The sequence below is a fragment of the Balaenoptera borealis genome, assembly GCF_965194805.1.
Source record: "Balaenoptera borealis genome assembly, chromosome: 8".
In the NCBI taxonomy this organism is placed as follows: Eukaryota; Metazoa; Chordata; class Mammalia; order Artiodactyla; family Balaenopteridae; genus Balaenoptera; species Balaenoptera borealis.
In genome coordinates, this window is record NC_138865.1 from 26,773,161 (window position 1) to 26,795,625 (window position 22,465).

At 48.6% G+C, this 22,465-nt stretch overlaps 1 protein-coding gene and 1 long non-coding RNA gene across 2 annotated transcripts in view; one reads left to right on the forward strand and one right to left on the reverse strand.

Annotated features, from left to right (window-relative positions):
• Nucleotides 1-8,227, forward strand: part of LOC309632972 — a 30,703-nt gene extending 22,476 nt beyond the window's left edge. Inside the window, exons 2-3 of the long non-coding RNA XR_014247235.1 lie at nt 1,650-2,018; nt 6,039-8,227. This is a non-coding gene — a long non-coding RNA (uncharacterized lncRNA). The remainder of the gene's footprint in view (nt 1-1,649; nt 2,019-6,038) is intronic.
• A 3,139-nt stretch (nt 8,228-11,366) lies between these two features.
• Nucleotides 11,367-13,323, reverse strand: LOC309632960 (putative serine protease 47). Its single transcript, XM_082401079.1, has 2 exons — nt 13,107-13,323; nt 11,367-11,667 (listed from the first exon to the last, which is right to left on the reverse strand). Exons 1-2 carry the CDS (start codon nt 13,247-13,249, stop codon nt 11,376-11,378), a joined length of 435 nt encoding a protein of 144 aa, XP_082257205.1. The 5' UTR covers nt 13,250-13,323; the 3' UTR covers nt 11,367-11,375.
• Between the last annotated feature and the right edge of the window lie 9,142 nt (nt 13,324-22,465).

Sequence of the window (22,465 nt, forward strand, 5' to 3'; positions counted from 1 at the left end):
GGTCCACCCAGATAATCCAGGATAGTCTTCCTATTTCAAGATGCTCAACTCCATCACAGCTGCAGAGTCCCTTTTGCCACGTAAGGTAACATAGCCAAAGGGTCCAGTGATGAGGATGGGCATCTTTGAGGGTTACTTTTGGCCAGCTACACCATGTACCCTTCTCTCTCCTTCAAGCCGCCACTTCCCCCACCCCCTCCTCAGCTGGAGATCTTCTCATTTCACTGAGAACGCCAAAGCAATCAATCAGCCTAGAGCCCATTCATCTTGCCAGCCCCACCCTAGCATCTTCCATCTCTCCTGAGCCTCATGGCCCATCCCAGCCAGTCTGTCCTGGAGCTCTGGGTGCCCAAAGGCTCTCCTGCTAGGTGTGGTGGTATCTCAGTGGTAGAGCTCCAGCCAGAGGGATGGCCAGAGGCAGGGAGTGCGGCAATGCCTAGACAGGTGTGGACGCTGGGAAGACACTTTCTTGAGGCCTCCCAAGATCATCTTGGGAAGGGAGTTCCTGTGCAGGGTCCTGGCTCCAGCCAGTGGCATCCCAGTGTTCATGTGCATACGAGTCCATCTGTGCTCACCTGCCAGTGAGGGTTCAGGATATCTGGGCAATGCCAGGATTGGAAAGAACTTGCACTGAACCCTTTGAATGCCATCTAGTCCATATTGGATATGAGCTAAATGGGAAATTTACCACATTACCATGGGTTAGGAAGGCTGGGGCGGGTGCATTGCGAGGCCTCCTGGGATCCCGATGGCTGCACAAGGACTCTGTGTCAGGCATATTGGTAGGAAGGATGACTAGAGCATTGCTTCAAGGCTTATTGCCAGGCCACTAAGTCCTGAGTCAGCTAAGCAGAAAGGAGACACCAGGCTCCAACTGCTGGAGGTCTGTGGACATCTTGGGCCAGGCTGGCCTGGGCTCCTACACAGAAGAGAGCAGTGTCATGTGGGTTTGGGGGGCAGTGAGTTGGGCCCCTTCAGACTGTGGAGAGTGGGAGCATGGGGGTGGGTGAGGAGGGTGCTGGAAGTCGACTCTAGGAGCAGAGGTCTGAGGACTGCCAGCCTGCACCTCAGCTCACAGCCTGGCTTCGGGCCTCCTCTCTCTCTTTCCCACTCACTCTGCTAGACCTGCCACATTCAACAGCCCTCTATGCTGCAGGCTGGAAGCCCCATCCTCAAGGCCTGGGTCATGTACTCCAGTCCAACTCAATTGTCCCGCACTCTGGGAACTTCCCTCTACCTCCGTGGGGAGCTGGTCCTTGTTCCTCCATATCCCACGAGTGACGGTTCTTTACTTTGGGAAAGATCCTTACTCCCTTGTACTACAGACACCTGGCAAAATGTCTTACTTCCTATTAAAGGCTGAATTATGCCCCCCCCCCAAATACATATGTTGAAGTCCTAACCCCAGTACCTCAGAATGTGACATTTTTTTTTTTTTGGTTGCACCATGCAGCATGTGGGATCTTAGTTCCCCTACCAGGGATGGAACCCGTGCCCAATGCAATAGAAACGTGGAGTCTTAAACCCCGGATCTCCAGAGAAGTCCCCAGAATGTGACTTTATTTGGAGTAGAGCTTTTAAAGAGATAATTGAGTTAACATGAGGTCGTTAGGGTAGCCCCTAATCCAATATGATTGGTGCCGTTATAGGAAGGGAGAATTTGGACACAGAAACACACAGAGGGAAGACAATGTGAGGACACAGGGAGAAGATGGCCATCTATCAGCCAAGGAGAGAGACCTTAGACTTCTGGGCTCCAGAACTGTGAGGTGATAAATTCCTGTTGTTTAAGCCACATTGCCTGTGGTATTTGTTATGGCAGCTGGAGCTGACATATCCTTCCTCTGAAGGCCTGTGCACCCCCATGGCAGGAGTGGTGTCTGCAAGTGAAGACACCTTTCTCTCTCCCCAGCTGGACTCCTTCAGTGTCCTCACTCCTGCTTTCCTCCTGGGATAGTCTCCCTGCCCGGTCCTGTTTCCTTGTCCACGGAGTCAGACAACAGACCTCAAGGGAAAGGGTGAGTGCTGAGGATCACGGCGGGCAATAGGGCCCCAAGACAGGAGCAAGATGACTCTTTCATTAGTTTGTATTTGTTTTTTTCATGCTTGGTTTGTGGGGTGGCAGCAGTTGGACAGGAAAGCGAAGAAGGGACCACTGAAAGGTGATGGGGCTGTGGGAGGGGAGAGGCAGAAGGTTTCAGCGAGGAGACTGGGCCCTGAGGCAGAGAGCAAGAGCAGAGGGGCTTGGGGGATCACTGCAGGGCTTTCCACACGGCCCCAAGCATGAACAACAGCAGGGGCCAGCTCTGTGGAGGCACAAAGGCTGTGCCAGGCCCAGGCGAGCCCGCAGCCTGCAGAGTCTGGTATGGAAACAGGGCCTGAGGGGGAGCGGACGTGGGCTCAGGGAGAGGTGTGAGTCTCTGGATCTCGACGATCCAGTCGGTGAAGTAGGTGACGTTGGTGAAGATGCTGGGGTAAATGGGATGACGGCAGTCAAAGCCCCAGCTGGACAGCCCCATCAGAACCCAGGCACTGGCGAAGTCACAGACGAGGGGCCCCCCGGAATCGCCCTAGGAAAGAGATGGGAGTTCATGTGGGTGACTGAGCCAGGTCTGAGAAGACCAGGTAGCAAGGTGGGCTTATGAGTCTCTGCCATCCAGGCTCACTCAGGTGCACCTCTGTGAAAGTCCCAACACCAGCGTCCCACTGCCGAGCAGCCCTGTTAGGCCATGCGGGCAGGCAGAGGAATCGCGCTACAGGACGTTCCTGATTGACCCTCGGGACCATCACTGATCTAAACCTATCAACATGTGGGCCTCTGTGCCCAGCGAGGTCCTGGTGGTCCGGGACGGGCACTATCCAAGGCCGAGAAGGGGCAGCTGCACCATAGGGCCCAAGAGAGCTGCTCTGTGAGGAAAGCCTGGCCAGCTAAAGCTGCGTCAGTCCCCAGCTCTTGCAATACCCTGAACTGCAGCAGCATGTGCCCACGTGGGTCCTCCTCCTTTTTCATTCATTTAGTTAGGCCTTTAATTTTTCTCTCAACTTCTTGGTTGAACATTTTCAGAAAATGCCCATACCCAGGCGTGGTGGAGGCAGCCTGTTTTGCTCGGGGAGAAGATGGGGGTCCCCAGAAAGCTGCTGGAGTCCTAAAATGCTGTCAGGGCAGGACAATCTGCTTGGAATTCCCCTCACTCATCAGCCAAAGCGAAGGTCCCATCCTTGGGGGTGGGGGTGGGGTGGGGAGCGGGGGCCGTAGCCGTGCCTGCTGCTCCTCCACTCACCGGTCCAACACGCACATCCAGCATCCAGGGCAGCCTCCGCCTTTGGGCACAGCGGCGAAATGACAAGCCTCCTCTTTTGCGGTGCTTTTGTAAATAAGCCAATTAGCCTGCCATTGTCAGATGTGACAAGTGGAAACAAGCTATGGAAGGGACAGGACAGGAAGGGAAGGGCACTTCATAGGGTGGAGGCACAAAGCTTTCCTGTGCTGAGACTCCAGGCAAGAAACAACCTAACTTTCTGATGCAGGAGAAGGGGGAGCAGTAAGTGCAGACGAGGAGAGGAGGGTTGAGCCAGGTGGGGGGGAGGAAGAGCAGTGATGTGTGTGGAGCAAGAGGGATAGATGGGACATGGGGTCACAGGGCCTTATGGTGGGGTGTTAGAATTGACCCCCATGGAGAACTGTCTAGGTTATGTCTAGCACCTGGATCACTCTGGTGCTGTGTGGAGAATGAACCAGTTGGGAGGTAGCTACAGGAGGGAAGGTGAGAGATTACTGATGGGGAGGGGCCAGGGCAGTAAGAAACAGTCAGATTTGGGGCAATATGTTGAAGGAGGCAACAGGACCTTTCAAATCTGAGCCTTTCTCACCAACCAGGGAGGAACTGCAGAGGGGAAGCAGCAGGCTGAGCACGGAGCCCTGGGGTCTCCAGCATTTAGAGGTGGGAGGGGAGGGGACCAGGTGCACAGCAGAGTAGCTGGCTAGTCCTGGTGCCCAGGAAATGGGAGTGAGACTTGCTGAAGTGCTGAGTGAGAGGAGGACTCAGGTCCACAGGTGGCTCTGGCAAGAACAGGCTCTTGGGGATGTTGGTCATGTGGCTCTGGTGGCACATTGGCGACACTCCTGGGTGGAGTGGGTTAGATTCAGTGCTGCTGTGAGTCTTTTGGGGAAGGAAGGCAGAGAAACTGGGCAATTGCAGGCGGGAGAGTGCTGTTGCACGTTTACACAGGAGCCAGGAAAGAGGGAGACAGAAGACATGGAGCAGGAGAGCCTTTGGGCACCCAGAGCTCCAGGACAGACTGGCTGGGATGGGCCATGAGGCTCAGGAGAGATGGAAGATGCTAGGGTGGGGCTGGCAAGATGAATGGGCTCTAGGCTGATTGATTGCTTTGGCGTTCTCAGTGAAATGAGAAGATCTCCAGCTGAGGAGGGGGTGGGGGAAGTGGCGGCTTGAAGGAGAGAGAAGGGTACATGGTGTAGCTGGCCAAAAGTAACCCTCAAAGATGCCCATCCTCATCACTGGACCCTTTGGCTATGTTACCTTACGTGGCAAAAGGGACTCTGCAGCTGTGATGGAGTTGAGCATCTTGAAATAGGAAGACTATCCTGGATTATCTGGGTGGACCCAATGTAATCAGAAAGATTCTCATGAGGAAAGAGGGAGGCAGGAGGTCAGAGTCAGAGGAGGAGATGTGATGACAGAAGCAGAGGTAGGAGCAATGCGCTTTGGGGTCAGAGGAAGGGGCCATGAGCCAAGGAATGCTGGCGGCCTCGAAAAAGCTAGCAAAAGCAAGAAAACATTCTCCCCTAGAGTCTCCAGAAGGAACCAGCCCGGCCAACACCTTGACTTTAGACTTTTGACCTCCAGAAATATAAGAGAATAAAGTTCTGTTGTTTTAGTCACCCACTTTGAGGTGATTTGTCACCGCAGACCCAAGAAAGTCATACACGGGGTCTTCTTGGAGATTGGGAATGTGCCATCATCACCTCGGCTCTTCCCCTCTGTGCTCCCTAGCTGGGGTGCCCTTGGCCTTCCCCACAGTGTACCCACCCCAAGCTGTTCAAGGCCAGGGGAAGGCCTGGTCCCTGTCCACTCCAGGCCTCAGGGATTCGTGCAGATGAGCCATGTGGTTGTCTATATTATGATGGATTCTGGGCCAGTCCGAGGGAGATGGGAAGGGCTCCAATAGCCTCCTAGCCCCTGGGGAGTTCTCAGAAGGCAGAGGAAGGCCCAACACTAATGTATCCCATGCAAAGTGAGCTGCACTTTGCACTACTGAAGACACGCAGCAAACAGTGTGTGTGTGTGTGTGTGTGTGTGTGTGTGTGTGTGTGTTGGGCAGGGCCAGAGCAATGAATTCTACCTTGGGTGAGAGGACAGGTCTAAGACAGGCCCAGAAGAACAGGTACAATCCAGATAGCGGGAGGCAGACCAGGCCAGGAGATTGAAAGCCAGCAGGTGTTAAGCACCTACTGAATGCCAGGCACAGTACTGAATCTTCTCTAAGGACCTTATTAAGTGGAGGCCGTTAGCAACCCCATTTCATGGGTTATCTAAGGTCATAATCACTACATTACAGACTGAAGACTGGACCCAGGTCTGTCCTGCCCCACAGTCTGAGCACTGAGTGCTCCTGGGGTCTGTCTCTCCTCAGACTTGTTTCTGGGTGTCCTGTGCTGGGGGAGGGCACTTCAGTGAGAGAAGAGAGCCCCGGTTGGAGGTTGGGGACCAGAGCAGGCATGTGACAGAAGATGAATCTAGATGGAACCTCTCAGACAGGCTGTGGTGACTGAAAGGCTAAGGGGGGCAGGAGGGGCCATGTGCTGGGGCTCCTGGGTGTCCAGCTCAATGGTGTCCTCAGCCTGGGGAGAAACGAGAGGGGGTAGGGTCAAGAGGCAGAATGGATGTCCAGCAGGCAAGCAGACAAAGGGCTCCGGCCCTGAACTCCATGGCCATGACCTCTGCAGGCTGGAAGGGAGGTCTACGGTGACAGCCAGATGGGGACTCGGGGGACTCAGCCCTTTATTTCACCTGCAGGTGCAGCTGACTCTGTGAGAACAACGGCCCAAGCCAGACAGCCATGGGTTGTGCACTGGGAACCAAGAAAGCTGGGTCTACCTCCTACCAGGAGGGCAGGTGGCCGAGCTTCTTCCCTCTGGCTCAGCAGCTCCACTGGGCTGCCGTGAAAACAGCTGTCCATGAGGCCTTCTCAAGGACCAGGCGCATCCCATCCCTCCTGTGTGCATTTCCTGGGGTGCCAAAGCATATTACCACAAACTGGGTCACTATAAAAACAACCGAAATTTCTCTTCTCACAGTTCTGGAAACCAGAAGTCTGAAATCAAGTACCTCTCTGTCTATCCCTCAGCCCACTCTAAATTCAAAATGGTTTCATCTCGAGATTCTTAGCTAATCACACCTGCAAAGACCTATTTCCAAATCAGGTCACTTTCTGAGATCCCAAATGGTTACAAATGTAGGGGACACTATCCAACCCACTACACCATCCTTTCGACAATCCCATGAAGGAGGCCTCAGAATCCTACAGTATAAATGAGGACATGGGCTCAGAAAGTGAAAAGACCTTCAGGGCAGAGCAGTGTCTCTAACTCCAGAACCCTAATGCTCTCCCCTCCACTCCACAATGCCATCTATGCAAGAGCTCCGCACATGATGCCAGCTTGGGAGGCTGGGCCCTGAGGCGGATATGGTGGAGGTCAGGTTAGGCTTGGAGTCAGAATACGGGGGACCAGGTTGTGCTGCCTTATTTTAGGGTAGCTACTTTCCCTCTCCGGACCTGTTTGCCCACCTCTAAAATTGGGCATTACAGAGAGAGGAAAGAAATGTTTACAATTCAAATATCCAACAGTGGACTCATACCTGTAATATGTAAAAGTACACAAAGAGCCCCTAAAGGAAAAGAAGACAACCCAACAGAAAAGTGAGAGGGGGGAAAATCTTGAAGGGAAACTTTAGAGAAGATATCCAATGACAATAAACATATGAAAGTACATTTACCTTGTCATCAGGGACATGCAAACCACCATAAGCTATCAAAATGAGAAAAGATGGAAAGTGCAAAGTGTTGGCGAGGATATAAACTCTCATCCAGGACTTCCCTAGTGATCCAGTGGTAAAAAATCTGTCTTCCAATGCAGGGGACGCAGGTTCAATCCCTGGTTGAGGAACTAAGATTCCAAATGCCGCGGGGGCAACTAAGCCAGCGTGCCGCAACTAATGAGCTCATGCGCCTCAAGAGAACCTGCATGCCACAACTACAGAGCCCATGCACTTCGGAGCCCCACGCACAACAGCTAGAGAGAGAAAACCCACACACGACAACTAGAGAGAAGCCTGAGAACCACAACCAGAGAGAAACCGGAGGAGACCGCGCACCATAACGAAAGATCTCGCATGCCTCAGCAAAGATCCCTTGTGGTGCAACTAAGACACGACACAGCAAAAAAAAAAATAAGGAAAATAAATAAATAAAATAAATAAATATTAAACTCGCATCCACTGCTGGAATGAAGTGCAACCACTTTGGAGATGTTGTTAGGAAATATCTGCCAAAGCTGAATATACACATACCTTTTAATTCAACAATTCTACTCAAGGGTTTCTGTGAAATAGAAGATAAAATATTTGGAAGTGAAATGAAATGAAAAACTTGGAAACCTCTAAAATACCCATCAAGAGTAGAACTGATCATAGAATTCAATTCACACAATAGAGTCCTGTAGAGCAATAAGACTCAACAAACTATAACTACATTTAACAGTTTGGATGAATCTCACAAATATAAAGACACGAAAGATTGACAACTGGAAATAAATTCTATTTATGGAATATTCAGAATCTAATCTAAGTTGTCAAAAGTGAAGACGGCGGTTTCTGTTGGGTGTTGGTGATAGGAAGGAGGTGTGAGTGGGACCTCTGGGGTATTGGTCATCTGTTGCGTAACTATGTGAAAGTTCATCCAACTTATGAAAACAGCATGAATAGATTCTTTTGTATGTATGTTATACTTAAATAAAAACTTTAAGGTATGCCTCACAAAAAGATGCTGTTTGAGGGTGCTGCCAGTAGATGCCCTTATGTGCAAGGGGCTTAGGAAGGGGCTATCCTGGGGGACACTGCCAAGGAATTGAGCCCAGGAAGACATGTGGAGGGAGGAAATGGGAAGTCCCAGGGGTCTCCACAAAGACAGTAGAGGCAACACAGCCCCTCCCCTAGGGAAACTGAGGCCCTGAGAACAGGCAAGGGAAGAACAGAAATGACCTTACTCACTTGGCAGATGGCCTTTCCTGTCGAGAAGGCCCCAGCACACAGCATGTCCTCATGCACGGAGAAGTTCTTGCCTTTTCTAAGTCCGTAAAATATATTACAAAACTTGTTCTCAGTGAAGCCCACCTTACCCTCCTGGAGATGGAAGGGTTCGAGCAGAGGCGCTGCGAGGATAAGGAGGAAATCAGTGAAGGGTGCTGTGGCTTAGCTACAGGCTACTCTGCCTTACTGTTCACCACTTCAACATGGACTTTTCTCAGCACAGTTGAGCCTTCAGCACTGTTTCAGTCTTCTACCTATGCCTAGTAAGCCCTCCCCCTTTTCTCAAACTTTTCCAAACTCATCCTATTCCCTCCACCTCCCTCATAGCAATAGACCACACCTCTCCTATTCTACAAAGGAAAAAGGCAAATCCCACCAACACATGCCACTCAGTGGTGCTTAACAACCATTCACCAACCTACCTACCCTTTCACAGACCATCCCATCCGCTCTCCATTTGTCTATCATTAACCTTTCCATCCATCCACCAATTCCTCTATCCATCTACCTATCTTTCCTCTTTCCTCATGTCCCATTCATCCACTCACGCTTCCATCCATTTGCCCATTTACCCATCTTTTGATCCATCTCCACTCACTCCAACTATCTCTGCCTACCATCCTTTCACCCACCCATCCATCTTTCCTTCCACCCACTCATCCTCCCACCTACCCTTCACCCATCCACCCTCTCATCCAATCACTCATTTATTCCTCTGTCCTTGTGTTCAGTATCTTTTAGACACTAATGATACACAGGAACATTCTTAGTTGGGGGAGACAGGGATACCGAGCAGGGCCCTGAGGGGCTCCTGGGCACAAAGGCTTTCTGTGTCCCCCATTTCTTTGATTACAGGAAATAGACTTCATTCAGCCTCCATGACCTTCTCTGAGTTCCAACGGGCAGATTCAAGCAGTTGTTAATCAGGGAAGGGAGGGGATGCGAGACCAGTGAGAAACAGTCAAGAGAAACACAGTGCAGCCTTGGGGCAAGGTCCTGGCTCCCCAACAATGGATATACAAAACAATATCTTTGAGCTGTTTTGCAGATACTGAAACCCCCTCCAGGTGGGAGAAGTTAATGATTAACAATGGTGTGCTGCCCACAAGCATGTAGACCCCAGACCAGTTGGAACCTGAAGGTTGATGATGCTGACTCTTACTTACCTCACCCCCACCTCATCAGCAGAACGTCCAAGAGCTGATCATGCCCTCTTTGAACCATTACTATGAAACTTCTCACTATCTTCTCCAAGTAGAGACACAGTTTTTCGAGGCAGGAGCCCACTGTGTCCCCGTTTGCCTGGCAAAGTAATAAAGCTATCCTTTTCTACTTCACCCAAAACTCTGTCTCCAAGATTCTATTTAGCACTGGTGTACAGGGAAGCTGAGCTTTTTGTATCAACAGGGTAAATGAAGTAAATAAGTAGAATTGTTTTAGATCTAATAAGTGGTGTAAAGGAAATAAAACAGGGACATATGCTATTAGAGGTTGCCTGTTTTAGCTCATATGATCAAGTAAAACTCCTCAGAGGAGCAGCTGAGTTGTACATGTAAAGAAGTGAGTCATGCCAAGGTTAGCAGGGAGAGCGAGTGAGGCCAGGGAGGCAGCCAAGGTGAAGGCCCTGAGGTGGCGATGGCCTTGGCGTTTTCAAGCAGGAAGGAGGCCTGCTGGCTGGGATGGTGTGGGTGAGGGATGTAGTAGGAGATGAGCGGAGAGGAATTGGGGCCAACATTACACAGGGCCTGAGAGCCAAGGCAGGGAGTTACGACTTTTTTCTAGGTATAAATGAGAAGGCACTGAGGGTAATGAGCAGGGAACTGGCATGACTCCTGCTTTAAAGAAAACACTCAGACAGCTATGTGGAGACTAAAGTATAGCACACAGGGTGGGATCTCAGAGACCAGTCTGGAGGTACAGGCAAGCAATTATGGTCTATAGGACCAGGGTGGCAGCAGTGGGGTACCTACAAGGTGCCTGGCCCTGCCCGGGCCACAGGCTGGGATATTAAAACAAGAAAGACAGGGTTTCTGTCCTCAAGGAGGAACAGTCTGTGTGTGTGTGTGTGTGTGTGTGTGTGTGTGTGTGTGAGAAATGTGGTGTATGTGTGGTGTGTATGTGTTGTGTATGTGGTGTGAGAATGCTGGGAACCTGGTTGTTTGTCCTATGATTAGGGAGTGTTCATGACATACTAGTAGGCAAGGGCCAGGGATGCTGGCACATCCCACGCAATGAAGACAGGGTCTGTTCAAAATGCCTGTAGCACCTCTGTTGAGAAACACGGTACCAAATTATGACCCTACAAATAATTAAAATATATATTCTTTTTCCCCTTAATTTTGCACCATAAGCATTTCCCCCAACCATAAATACTCCTTTCTTTAATAAAGACTCTGGCTCATTAGTCTTTGCCTACATTTCTCCTCTTTCAATCTTAAAAAACATAATTTTTTTCCTGCGTTATGCAGTGCACCTAACAAGCTTCCGAAGTAGATAGCTGAGCTGCGTTGGGAGAAGAGCAAAGTGAGGTTCAGAGAGTGAAACACTCTCAAGTCATAATCATTCTAACTTCATCAGGCAGGCTCAGAGGTCAGAAGTCGTACGTGTGTTTTCCTTCCACTTTTCCCAAGCTCCTCTTGTGGCAATGGGAAATCAGGGTGTTTGTTTGTCAGTGGCCTGCAATGGACCAGGCCCCAAGCATGACCTTTGAGTTGAATCAAGTCATCTCAGATCCATGGTTGATTAAAACCTTGGAATCCAGAACCAGAAAGACTTCAAGAACCCAGAATCTTGATTCCAAAAGTCAAAGATTCCCAGACTTTCAGTGTAAACCTTTGCACTTAGGGAACACTGAAGCTTTACAGTCACACACTTTCAGAACTAGAACTAGAATGGTCCACTCCTCTAGAAATGACGCTTAGTGGGCCAGGGTCCAGTGCCTCTTTGCTTGGGGGCCCCTCAGGAGGAGCCACACCTCCCTTCTTCCCTCCTTTGTCCTTCTCCCCTTCCTCCTCCCCACCCTCATCTGCCCCCAACCCGACTCTCCTACACGCTCTCACTTTCCTTGTTGAGCATCCCCCAGCCAGTTATCCAGCAGGATGAGTTACTGGGTAGCTGCATGCCAGGGACTGGGAGGCAGGCGGGGATGATGTAGGAGGTGAAATTCACAGGAAAGAGCAGCTGCAACATGGCTATGTCACTCCCGAAGGGATGTAACTTCTCAAAGTCTGGGTGCATGATAATCTGGCTCAGTGACATCTCTCGGGTGTGCTGGGTGTGCTGGTGCAGCTGGGTGCTTCCTAACAGAACCCGGTAGTTCTCCGGGGCGTGAGATTTTCTGGAGGAAGAGGGCACATTGTCACCGTCATCTCTGCGTGTGGGCTAGCTCTTTCCCTGCATCCTCATCTAACTGCCCACAGGCCTCTACCCCACATGATGCTAGACAGCTTTTATCTCCCCATTTCTAGCGTTCAGGAGTCCTTCTTTCTTGGGGCTAATTGCTATTCTACTTACAACCTCAGACACACGGCTTCTCCATCACACACTAGAATCAGAGGAGCATTGAATCCTTGTGCTGGAAAGATCCTTGGTGGCATATCAAATGAAGGTCTTTGATTGTACACCGGAGGAGTTCTGGCTCAATCCCAGCTCTAACTTTACCCTTCCCAAGACTCCCTACAGTCCACCTTCTGGCCCCACACTCTTCCTGACCTCTCCTTTCTTTAAACACCTTCCTGCCCAAGGGCTGCTTCTCCACTTAGTTATAAGGACTCACAAAAGATTTGTTAAATAAATGAGCAAATGAGTGCAGGAAACAGAGCCTTGCCTTGTTCCCTGAACACAGGTGCTGAAACTCCCCACCTCCCTGACTGTTTGCACGGCTCATCCACCTGGAGACCCCCTCATGCTCCCCTTGCCCAAACCCTTCCCCTCCAGCAAGCCCCTCGCTCTGCATAGCCCTTGTCCGGAACCCCCAGCCCATGCATCTGCCCTTCTCACCCATGTTGGGCCTTCTCTTGTGACAGGATGGAGACAGGGTGAGGTGGGGACTTGCCACCCCTGATGTCACAAAGGGGCTTGCATGGATCGTCATATGGAGTAGGCGCCAATAGGACTCTAAGCTCCGAAAGTTCCAGCTCCCAGACCTGGGCTGTGATGCCCCAACTCCCTGGGGACCCCTCCGCATCTGTTCAGACCCAGGCACTGAGCCAGGCCCAGGACGGCCAGGGGAATTAGACCCTTGAGCAGCAATGTCACTCTCCCAGGGAGCCCCAATTCCCTCCTGTGCAGCCTGGCACCGTGGCTCCCCACAACGCACACCGGCGGCCATGACTCCTCCTGGGCACACAGCTGTGCAGGAGGAATAAGAAGAATTGCCCAGCTGCTGGCCAGACACGCGGTCCCAGGTCCCCGCCTAGAATCTGACACCTGGAAATGTGGGGACGTTCAGAGGAAGCTGTGATCTGAGATGGGTCCACACCACACGGCAGCCAGGACGGACACTGCCACTCTCCTGAGGCACATCTGTGTTGAAGGACAGGCACAGGGGCTGATGGCAGAGCATGAGGCGGGTCTGAGCAGGTGAGCAAGGAGGCCAGTCCAGGTGGAGGGTACACAGGCCAAAGGCAGGAATGACATGCATCTGAAGGCCACAGACTGCCCCAGAGAAAAGCCCAGAGGAGCTGACGTGGGATGTCCATCACCCCTCTTCTCCTCTTCCCCCATGTCCCCCCCGCCTGCCAGTGCCTGTGCTGGCACCCTGGAAGGAGGACTTACTTCAGAAAGCAGTGGGCAGTGGAAACGACCCAGTGAGAGTTAATGAGGACAGCTCCACAGACGTGCGAGCCCTGGTACTGCAAGCTGGCCTGCCATGGCCACTGGCCAGCCGCCACGTCCTGGCCACCGTAGATCTTCCCCATCACCTTGGGCTTCCCGCACACTGTGGAGACTCCCCTGCCACCTACGATAGAGACACTAGTAGTACCCCAAATGCCACTACCAGGAAGGCCCTGTCCACCTCATAGATGGGAAAACCAAGGCCAAGCGTCCAGTGGCCTAGCCAAAATGACAGCGCTACCTGGACTCTACTTTCACTGGCTGCCCCTGAGAATTGGACAGAGCAAGCCCTGTGGGGATGAGGACCCAGAGGTCTGGTGGGATGGGGCAAGGGGGGACCTAAGGTAGCCACAGCAGCTCACAGCAGCATCTCCAGGGAGAAGGACATCCCCGAGTGAGGCTGCCAAGGGCTGGGCACGTCACAGACCTTATTTCCCTCAACTAGCACACCTCAATGCCTACTCTTGTAGATCAAAGAGCTAAAGGTCTCAGAAGTTGCCCACATTACTTGCTCAAGATCATGGCTTCTAAGGGCCTGTGCCTCCTCCATGTCACCCCGGTGTCTTAGGGAGGGAGATTTGCAGTCTGTGGTGCTGTGTGAGCTGGGGAAAGTCATTCCCCCTCTCTGACTCAGGATTCTACATTTCTAAAAGAAGAGGGAGTGGGCTAATGAAGACAGCCCTGGCTCTAGGACTCACACCTGGGAGGGCAGGGGGTGTGCCCAGGCCCCCTGAGAGCGGGCATCTTGGTCTAGGGCCTGCGCTCCCAGGGCCTCACGGAGGGGAATGAGACCCGCGGCCCTGGACTCAGGGCCACTCGTTCATCAGTCCTGGTGCTTTCCTCCACCCAGCCACCCAGCCTCAGGGTCAGACCCTGCTGTGTCCCCACTTCCACAGTCCCACAGAGGTCCCACAGTCCCACAGAGGCACTTCCCACCCAGAGGCTCCACAGTGGGGAGTCGGTGACCCACCTGTGTTGAGGGGGTCTCTGGGCTGCCTGGTTGTTGGCCAGGGCAGAGAAAAGATGAAATTCAGTGACTCAGGGCACCCAGGCCCTGGTCACAGCCGGCCCCCTCAGGCCCTGCAGTTTAGGCCGTTTCAGCCCTCAACAGAGGCCCCAACGCACCTGTGGCTCCCGGGGCCAACCGCTGCGCTTCCGGAGTCGGAGCGCTGCCCTCCACCGCTCCGCCCGCGCCTGGAGCCCAGCCGGGGGCGGCCGTGGCCGTGGCCGGGGACCCTCGCAGCTCCCGGGTGGCCACGGGCAGCAGCAGCAGCCAGAGAAGGGCCACAGGCTGGCCTCGGCCTTGGGCGATCCACGCCTCCGTGCCCATTGCCAGGGTTGCTGACTCCCGCCTGACCCCAGCCTGGCCCTGCCTGACCTTGCCCTGACCCCGCCTCAGCCCAGCCCTCAGCCCACCCTGACCTTCTTCATAACCTTTTAAACAACTCTACTAAGATATAATTTATATACCATGAAGTTCACTTATTATTATACAAGGGACAATTCAATGATTTTCTGTACATTTTTTAAAATTTATTTATATTTAAATAAACTTTTTGTTTTAGATTTATGAAAAAGTTGCAAAGACAGTACAAGGAGTTCCAAGATCCCCCTCACCCATTTTCCCCTAATATTAAGATCTTATATTACTATGGCACATTTGTCACAACTAGTGAGCCAATATTGAGACATTAATATTAACTGAGGTCCATCCTTTCTTTTTTTAAATTTTTTTAAGCTTAAGGTGTATAGCATAATGATTTGACTTCCATGCATCATGAAATGATCATCAGAATAAATTTAGTGAACATCCATCATCCCACATAGATACAAAATTAAAGAAATGGAAAAAAAAATTTTTCCTTGTGATGAGAACTCTTAGGATTTACTCTATCAACTGTCATGTATAACATACGGCAGTGTTAATTATATTTATCATGTTGTCCATTACATCCCTAGTACTTATTTATCGCATAACTGGGAGTTTGTACCTTTGACTGCAGCTAACCAGTTCTCCCTCCCCCAATCTCCGGCCTCTGGTAACCACAAATCCGATCTCCTTTCCTATGAATTTGTTTGTTTTTGAAGTAGAATTGATGTACAATGAAATGCTATGTTAGTTCCTGTTACACAACATAGTGATTGGTTATTTCTGTACATTTCAAAATGATAAGTATAGTTATGATATGTCACCATACAAATATATCACATAATTATTGACTATATTCCCCACAGTGTACATTTCATGCTCATTTATTTTGCAACTGAAATTTTGTACCTCTTCATCTCCCTCACCTGTTGCTTTCTTTCCCCCAACACTCTCCCGTCTGGCAAGCACCTGTTTGTTCTCTGTATCTATAACTCTGTCTCTGTTTTGTTAGGTTTCTTCATTTGTTTTATTTTTTAGATTGCATATATAAGTGTAATCATACAGTACTTGCCTTTGTCTGACGTACTTCACTTAACATAATACCCTCATGGTCCATCCATGTTGTTGCAAACGGCAAGATCCCGTTCTTTATCAGATATGTGATTTGCAAGATTTTCTCCAAGTCTGTAGCTTGTTTATTCATTCTTTCAACAGTGGTGCTCAAAGAGCAAAAGTTTTTAATTTTGATGAAGTCTAATTTACTAATCTTTTCTTGTATGGATCATGTTTTTGATGTTATATCTAATAGATCATGAAGAGTTTCTTCTATGTTTTCTTTGAGAAATGTTAGGGGTTGTTTCTTACATGTGGATCTGTGATCAAGTTTTAGTTCATTTTTGTCTAGTGTGATGTAAGTTTCTGTTTCTTTGCTTTGGGTTTTTCCTGTGGATATCCATTTATCCCTGCACCTTTCCTTGGTTAAAAAAAGAAAGGTTAGTCTTTCTTGTATTGAATTGTCTTGGGACCTCTGTTGAAAATCAATTCATAATAAAAATTGTTTTATTTCTGGACTCTTAATTCTGTGCCATTGAACTGTATTCCTTTCCTTGTGCCTGAAACCCACTGTCTAGATTAATACGTATTATAGTAAAATTTGACGTCAGGTGGTGAAAGTTCTCCAGCTTTATTCTTTTGCCAAACTGTTTAGGCTATTCTGCATCTTTTGCATTTCCATATGAATTTTAGGATCAGCTGTCAAATTCTACACAAAAAGAGCCTGCTAGAATATTCACAGGGACTGCATTGAATTTATAGATCAATTTGAGGAGAATTGCTTTCTTTTTTTTACTTAAAAATTTATTTATTTATTTATTTATCTAATTTTGGTTGCTTTGTGTCTTCGTTGCTGCGTGTGGGCTTTCTCTAGTTGTGGTGAGTGGGGGCTACTCTTGGTTGCAACGTGCAGGCTTCTCATTGTGGTGGCTTCTCTTGTTGTGGAGCATGGGCTCTAGGCACGTGGGCTTTAGTAGTTGTGGCACACGGCTCCGTAGCTGTGGCTCACCGTCTTTAGAGCGCTGGCTTGTAGTTGTGCCTCATGGGCTTAGTTGCTCCGCGACATGTGGGATCTTCCTGGACCAGAGCTCGAACCTGTGGCCCCTGCATTGGCAGGAGGATTCTTAACCACTGCACCACCAGGGAAGTCCGAGAATTGCTTTCTTGATAATATGAAGTCTCCTGATCTATGAAAAAGAAATGTTTCTGTTTATATAGATCCTTAATTTCTCTCAGCAATGTTTTGTAGTTTTCAGTGTACAGATCTTGCAGCTCTTTCTTAAATTTATTTCTAAGTATTTTATTCTTTTCCATGCTACTGTGAATGAAATCATTTTGTTAATTTCCTTTTCATATTTTTGTACTTAGTATATAGAAATGAAATTTATTTTTATAAGAAATGTTTCCTGTGACCTTCTTAAACTTGTTTATTCATTCTAGTCTGTTTTGTTTTGTTGTATTTTGTTTTGGTGGGATCATTGGTGTTTTCTAACACATAGGATCATGTCCTCTGTAATAAAAGTTCGAATTCTGCCATTTAAAGTTGGGTGCCTTTAATTTCTTCTTTCTCTCCTACCTTCTTTTTTTTCTTTTTCCCTTCTTTCCTTCCCACCTTTCTTTCCTCCACTTCTTAGAGACTATATTTTAAGGACCTTGCTTTTCAAATATGGTCTATCAATCTTTGTCTTTAACTTTGTTTCATCTATTCACATTCAATGTGATTATTGATATGGTTGGAATTACATTTTCCACTTTGGTATTTGTTTTCTGTATGTCTCTTATCTTTCCCCCCACTTTTGAGACAGGCTGGGACCTGGGACCCTTTGCTGCAGTGCTACAGCAGATTTCTATAAACTGGTGTATGCATGGGTGAGAGTCCCACCTGTGGATTAGGTTCCTACAGATGAAATACAACTGTCTGGTTTCCAGGCTCGATCACCCCGGTGGGCAGTGGACAGGGTGCACCCTCCTTCAGTGGCCCTTTCTGAAAGCTTGCAGGTTGGTGCCTGAAGAGACAACTGCAGGGTCAGGTTGAAATGGCAATCTCTCTCTTTCTCTTTCTCTTTTACAGTCTTTTCTGTCCCTCCTCCCTTTACCTCTCCCTTGGTCCTTATACCTGCACTCCCATCCCCTTTATCCTGAAAACTTCTTGTTTGTGTCTAAGTTTTTGTCATTGGTATCTTTGTTTTATGAGTTTTGTCTGTCCAACTGCTCCTACAAGTCTCTGCTAACATTGTGGGCATGGTGAAGCTCTTAAACCCTGAAATACAAACGGATCCCACATTGTCTGAGACTCGACTCCAGCCTTGGGTTACTTAGTGGGATTTTAAAGAACAAAAAAAGAAGAGAGGGGCTTGCACCTCTCTCCTCTGCCTTTGCAATGTAACTATTCTGCCTGGACTCTCAGGGACTCCCTGATCCATCTGTAGTCCCCCAGAGTGAGGGAAAAAAAGAGACCTTTTTATATTCAAGCAGGAAAACTAAGAGATCTCTGATTTTGTAAAAATTAACTTGTGTGGCTTAAGCTTGTGGGTTTAATTAATACAGACCTGTCTGTATTATCAACATTAAGTATAATACTTCTATCCTACCTAGGGTTACTGGAAGTCAATAAGTGCATATTGTTTCTGTGATAAAATCTGTTAGCAAGGAAAATAACCTGATATGATTAAACTTTTAAGTAAATATAACTGGATAAGAGCTTTTTAGTAAACTCAATGGGAATAATCATGTTTTCAAAATGTCCATCTAGAACAGTCCCTCCAAATTTTGGTAACTTGAAACTAAATTAAGTTAAATGATGGGAATCCATTGAGTATCCAGGCCGTTTCAAATAAGATGAAATATTGGAACATCAATTGCTAAACAGGTCTAAATTTACCTACTTTTGTTTTCTTGTGAGAGGGAAAGTAAGGATGTTTGGGTTTATTAGACACATATCTTACATCACATTAAGGAAAGAAATTGTGCTTTGGGAAGATACATGGGATCTTCCCAAGAGTTTATGGGATATTCCAATCAGGGAATGCTAATGTAAAAGACATTTCATTGTGACGTAAGGAAGGTAAGATGTGTGCTTTCAGAAAAGAAGGTATGTGGAATGGAAATGTATTTCGTTAAATGGAAAAATGTGATTTTGTCCTACAGCTGGTTATTTCTGAATGGAAAAAAGAAGGGACAAAATATGGCTACACAAAGTTACAGAAGATTTGCAGAAAAGGAGCACTGAGAAGACAATGTTTTATGTGGTTAGAATTTTCTAAGGTTGGATTAAATTTAATTAGGTAACCGGATTTTATCAAGAGTAGGCTGATATAAGACTGGATTTGGTTTCTTTCTCTCATAAGAGAACAAAGATTTCCTCGAATGCTCCTTTTGATAACAGATTGTGTGAGTTTCTGTGCCTTTAAGTGATCTGCATTTACTTTTGGAATCCTTTTTTTTTTCACCTTAGCTCAAGGAATAATTGTTTCACAGCAGCCTATGATTCTATTTGACTGGATGTTTTAAAACTTTTGGAAATTTTTGACAGATTTCCCAAATATCAAATTCTAATTGAAATTCTTTTGACTTCCAGTTAACTTTGGGATGCTTCATGGGGCCCCTGGAGCCTCCCAAAGAGAGATCCTAAACTAATTGGGTTCATTTGGTGTGTTAAATTACACACCAATGGGAAACATTGTCTAAACTCATTGTTGCCTGTGTCAGATGGAATCATCAGGCTCTCCCCAGTTTTATCATAGCTGTCAAACAGAGAGGGGAAAGGGTTTTAGGTTTTTCTGCTGTCTAGTCTCTCACCTCATTCTATGTCCAAAAAAAAATCCCCTGTGGGAATACTCCCAACGTAGGCCCTTAGGTCCTGACCCCAATGGCATTTTCCATTGCACCCAACTCCAATTCCTCCAGGAGTTCCTTTTTTGCACCTCTAGGACCCCTTTCACTCAAGGCCTTGGCAGCCCATACCTTGTTACAGATCACCTATTGGGTGGCCACTTCCAAGCAGCCCACATCCTAGGTTTTATAGATGCTCAAACTCGAGGAATACCCGCAGCATAGGGAAACGTTATAGGACAAAAGCCTCCTGGTAAATGTCTCTGGGACACTGGACTTCATTTCTAGGAGCACTTTTTCTCGGTTGCATGTTATTCAACATGGGATGATCCTCTTCTAAGCCAGAAGAAACACCTCTGGAGAGTATCCTTAAAAATTGGAAACTTTCAAAATAGACGGGCTGAAAAGGGAAACATTTAAACTCTATTGTAACATTGCCTGGCCCTTGTATAAGTCGGGGAATGGAGAAAAATGGTCTGAAAATGGGTCTCTATAATACCGTGTTGCAATTGGATCTCTGCTGTTGCAGGACAGGAAAATGGACTGAGGCTCCCTATGTTCAAGCCTTCATGGTCCTGGGAATTCCCTGACGGTCCAGTGGTTAGAATTCTGAGCTGTCACTGCTGAGGGCATGTGTTCGATCCCTGGTCGGGGAACTAAAATCCCACAAACCACATGGGGCTGCCCCCACCCCCCAAAATAAACCTTCATGGTCCTTTACCAAAACCCCGCTCTATGGGTCTCCTGTAATCAAAAGCCTGGGGAATCAGAAACACTCCCGACATTTTAAATGATCCCCTTCTAGCTTTCTCCGACTCTCAGGGGGGAAACCAAGCTTCACCTGCTTCCCCGGAGCCACCTACTCCTCCAGAGCCACCTACTCCTCCGGGTCCCTCTGACCAATCCCAATCTCTGCCTCCTTATGTCCCTTTATATCCTCCGTCGCCCCAGGAGGGAGAGACTAGTCCCTCCAGGGTAACTCGTAGTGGAACTTCCTGTCGCCCAGGATCAGGTTCAAAGTTAGCCCCCACCTCTGCCCCACAAGGCCTTTACCCCTTCAGGAATCAGCTGATGGAAACTGAAGCACTACTGGAGTGCATGTCCCCTTCTCAATGAGAGACTTAGGAATTTGTAAGGAGAATTTTGACAGGTTCTCAGAGAACCCTGACAAGTTTAGGGACGAATTTATCAGGCTGGGGTTGACATTCTCTCTCACCTGGCAGGACATCATGGTTATTCTGGCCTACTGTTGCACCCCAGATGAAAGGGAGCGTATACTGAGAAAGGCCAGGTAACACTCAGATGGCCTATTGGCCACCAATCCACACCGCCAAATTTTTCAGGTGGGTGGGGATCCAGTCCCAGAACATGACCCACACTGGGACTATGAAGATCAGGTAGGCCAGGCTAGGATGAGGCATTATATGACTTGTCTATCAGAAGGACTGAAAAGGTGTATGGTGAAGCCTGTAAATTATGATAAGGTCCGAGAAGTTGCAAAGGACAAAGATGAAAACCCAACAGTCTTCCTGAGCCGAGTGACAGAGGCATTCAGGAAGTACACCAGTACAGACCGTGAGTCCGCAGAAGGGAGGACACTATTGGCCATGAATTTTATCACCCAGGCTACTCCTGATTATCAGGAGAAAATTACAAAAGCTTGAGTGTGGGCCCCAAACCCCACTGTCAACCTTGGTAGAGGAGGCTTTCAAGGTCTATAACAACCGCGACTTAATGGAGGAGTCCAATAAGGATAAGAGGCTAAAAAAGAAAACACAACTTTTGGCTGCTCTGACCCACCCACCATCTCGAAGGGACGCTGGAGGGCCAAGAAGCCTGGACAGACTGCCAAGAAGCTGCCTGGGCTCGAACAAGTATGCCTTTTGTTGGAAGGCGGGGCACTGGAAGGGGGAATGTCCTGAGCACTTTCCTGTGAGACACCCAAGGGGCAACCTTGACTGGCCCCAGGTCCTTACAATTCTCTCCAATGAGAGATTCCTGCACACCAACTGATGGAGCCTGAGTGCCTTCCCAGCTCCAGATCCCACTCGATCCATCCTCATCACTCCAGCAGAGTCTCGGGTCAACCTCGATGTGGCAGGTAGGAGAACTGAATTTCTTGTAGACACTGGAGCCACCTGCTCTGTTCTGACTTGGCCAGCTGCCCCCCTCTCCAACAGAGACTGTACTGTGACAGGAGTTGATAGACAGCCAAAGGTAAGGTGATTTACATCTCCCCTTGCCCACAGAGTCAGGCCCATTATTATTATTCACTCCTTTTTGTATATGCCAGAATGCCCTGTCCTCCTCCTCAGAAGAGATTTGCTAAATAAGTTAAGAGCTAGTATATTCTTAGGAGGTAGAGAATTCAAGCAGAGAATGCATCTGTTAGTAGCCCCAGATGACCCACCTGCTGGTCATCAAAATATTCCCCAAGACATTCCCCAAGAAATTAGGGAACAAGTAGATCCTGCAGTTTGGGATACCTCAGTGCCAGGAAGGGCAAAACCTGTTCCCCCAATAAACATAAAGTTAAAGCCTGGGGAAAAATACCCCTGGAAAAGATCTTTTAAAGCCTGAGGCCCTGAGGGGAATCCAACTGCTGCTCAGCAAGTTCCTAAAACACAGACTCATTAGGCCCTGCCAATCCCCTTGCAACACCCCGATCCTCCCCATTCAGAAGCCTAATGGGGAGTTTTGGTTTGTGCAAGACTTACAAGCAGTGAATGAGGCACTCATCCCTATTCACCCATTGGTGCCAAACACATACACCTTCCTCACCCAAGTGCCAGGGAGCACCCAGTATTTCTCTGTTTTGGACCTCAAAGATGCACTTTTCTGTATTCCTCTACATCCTGAGTCTCAATACCTTTTTGCCTTTGAATGGAGGGACCCTGACACCCTGGAGGCTACCCAATATACGTGAACAGTGCTTCCTCAGCGATTTGGGACAGGCCCCATCTTTTGGAAACACGTTAGCAAGGGAACTGAGGGAACTGAGCCTTGAGAAGGAACTCTGCTGCAATATGTTGATGATTTATTGATA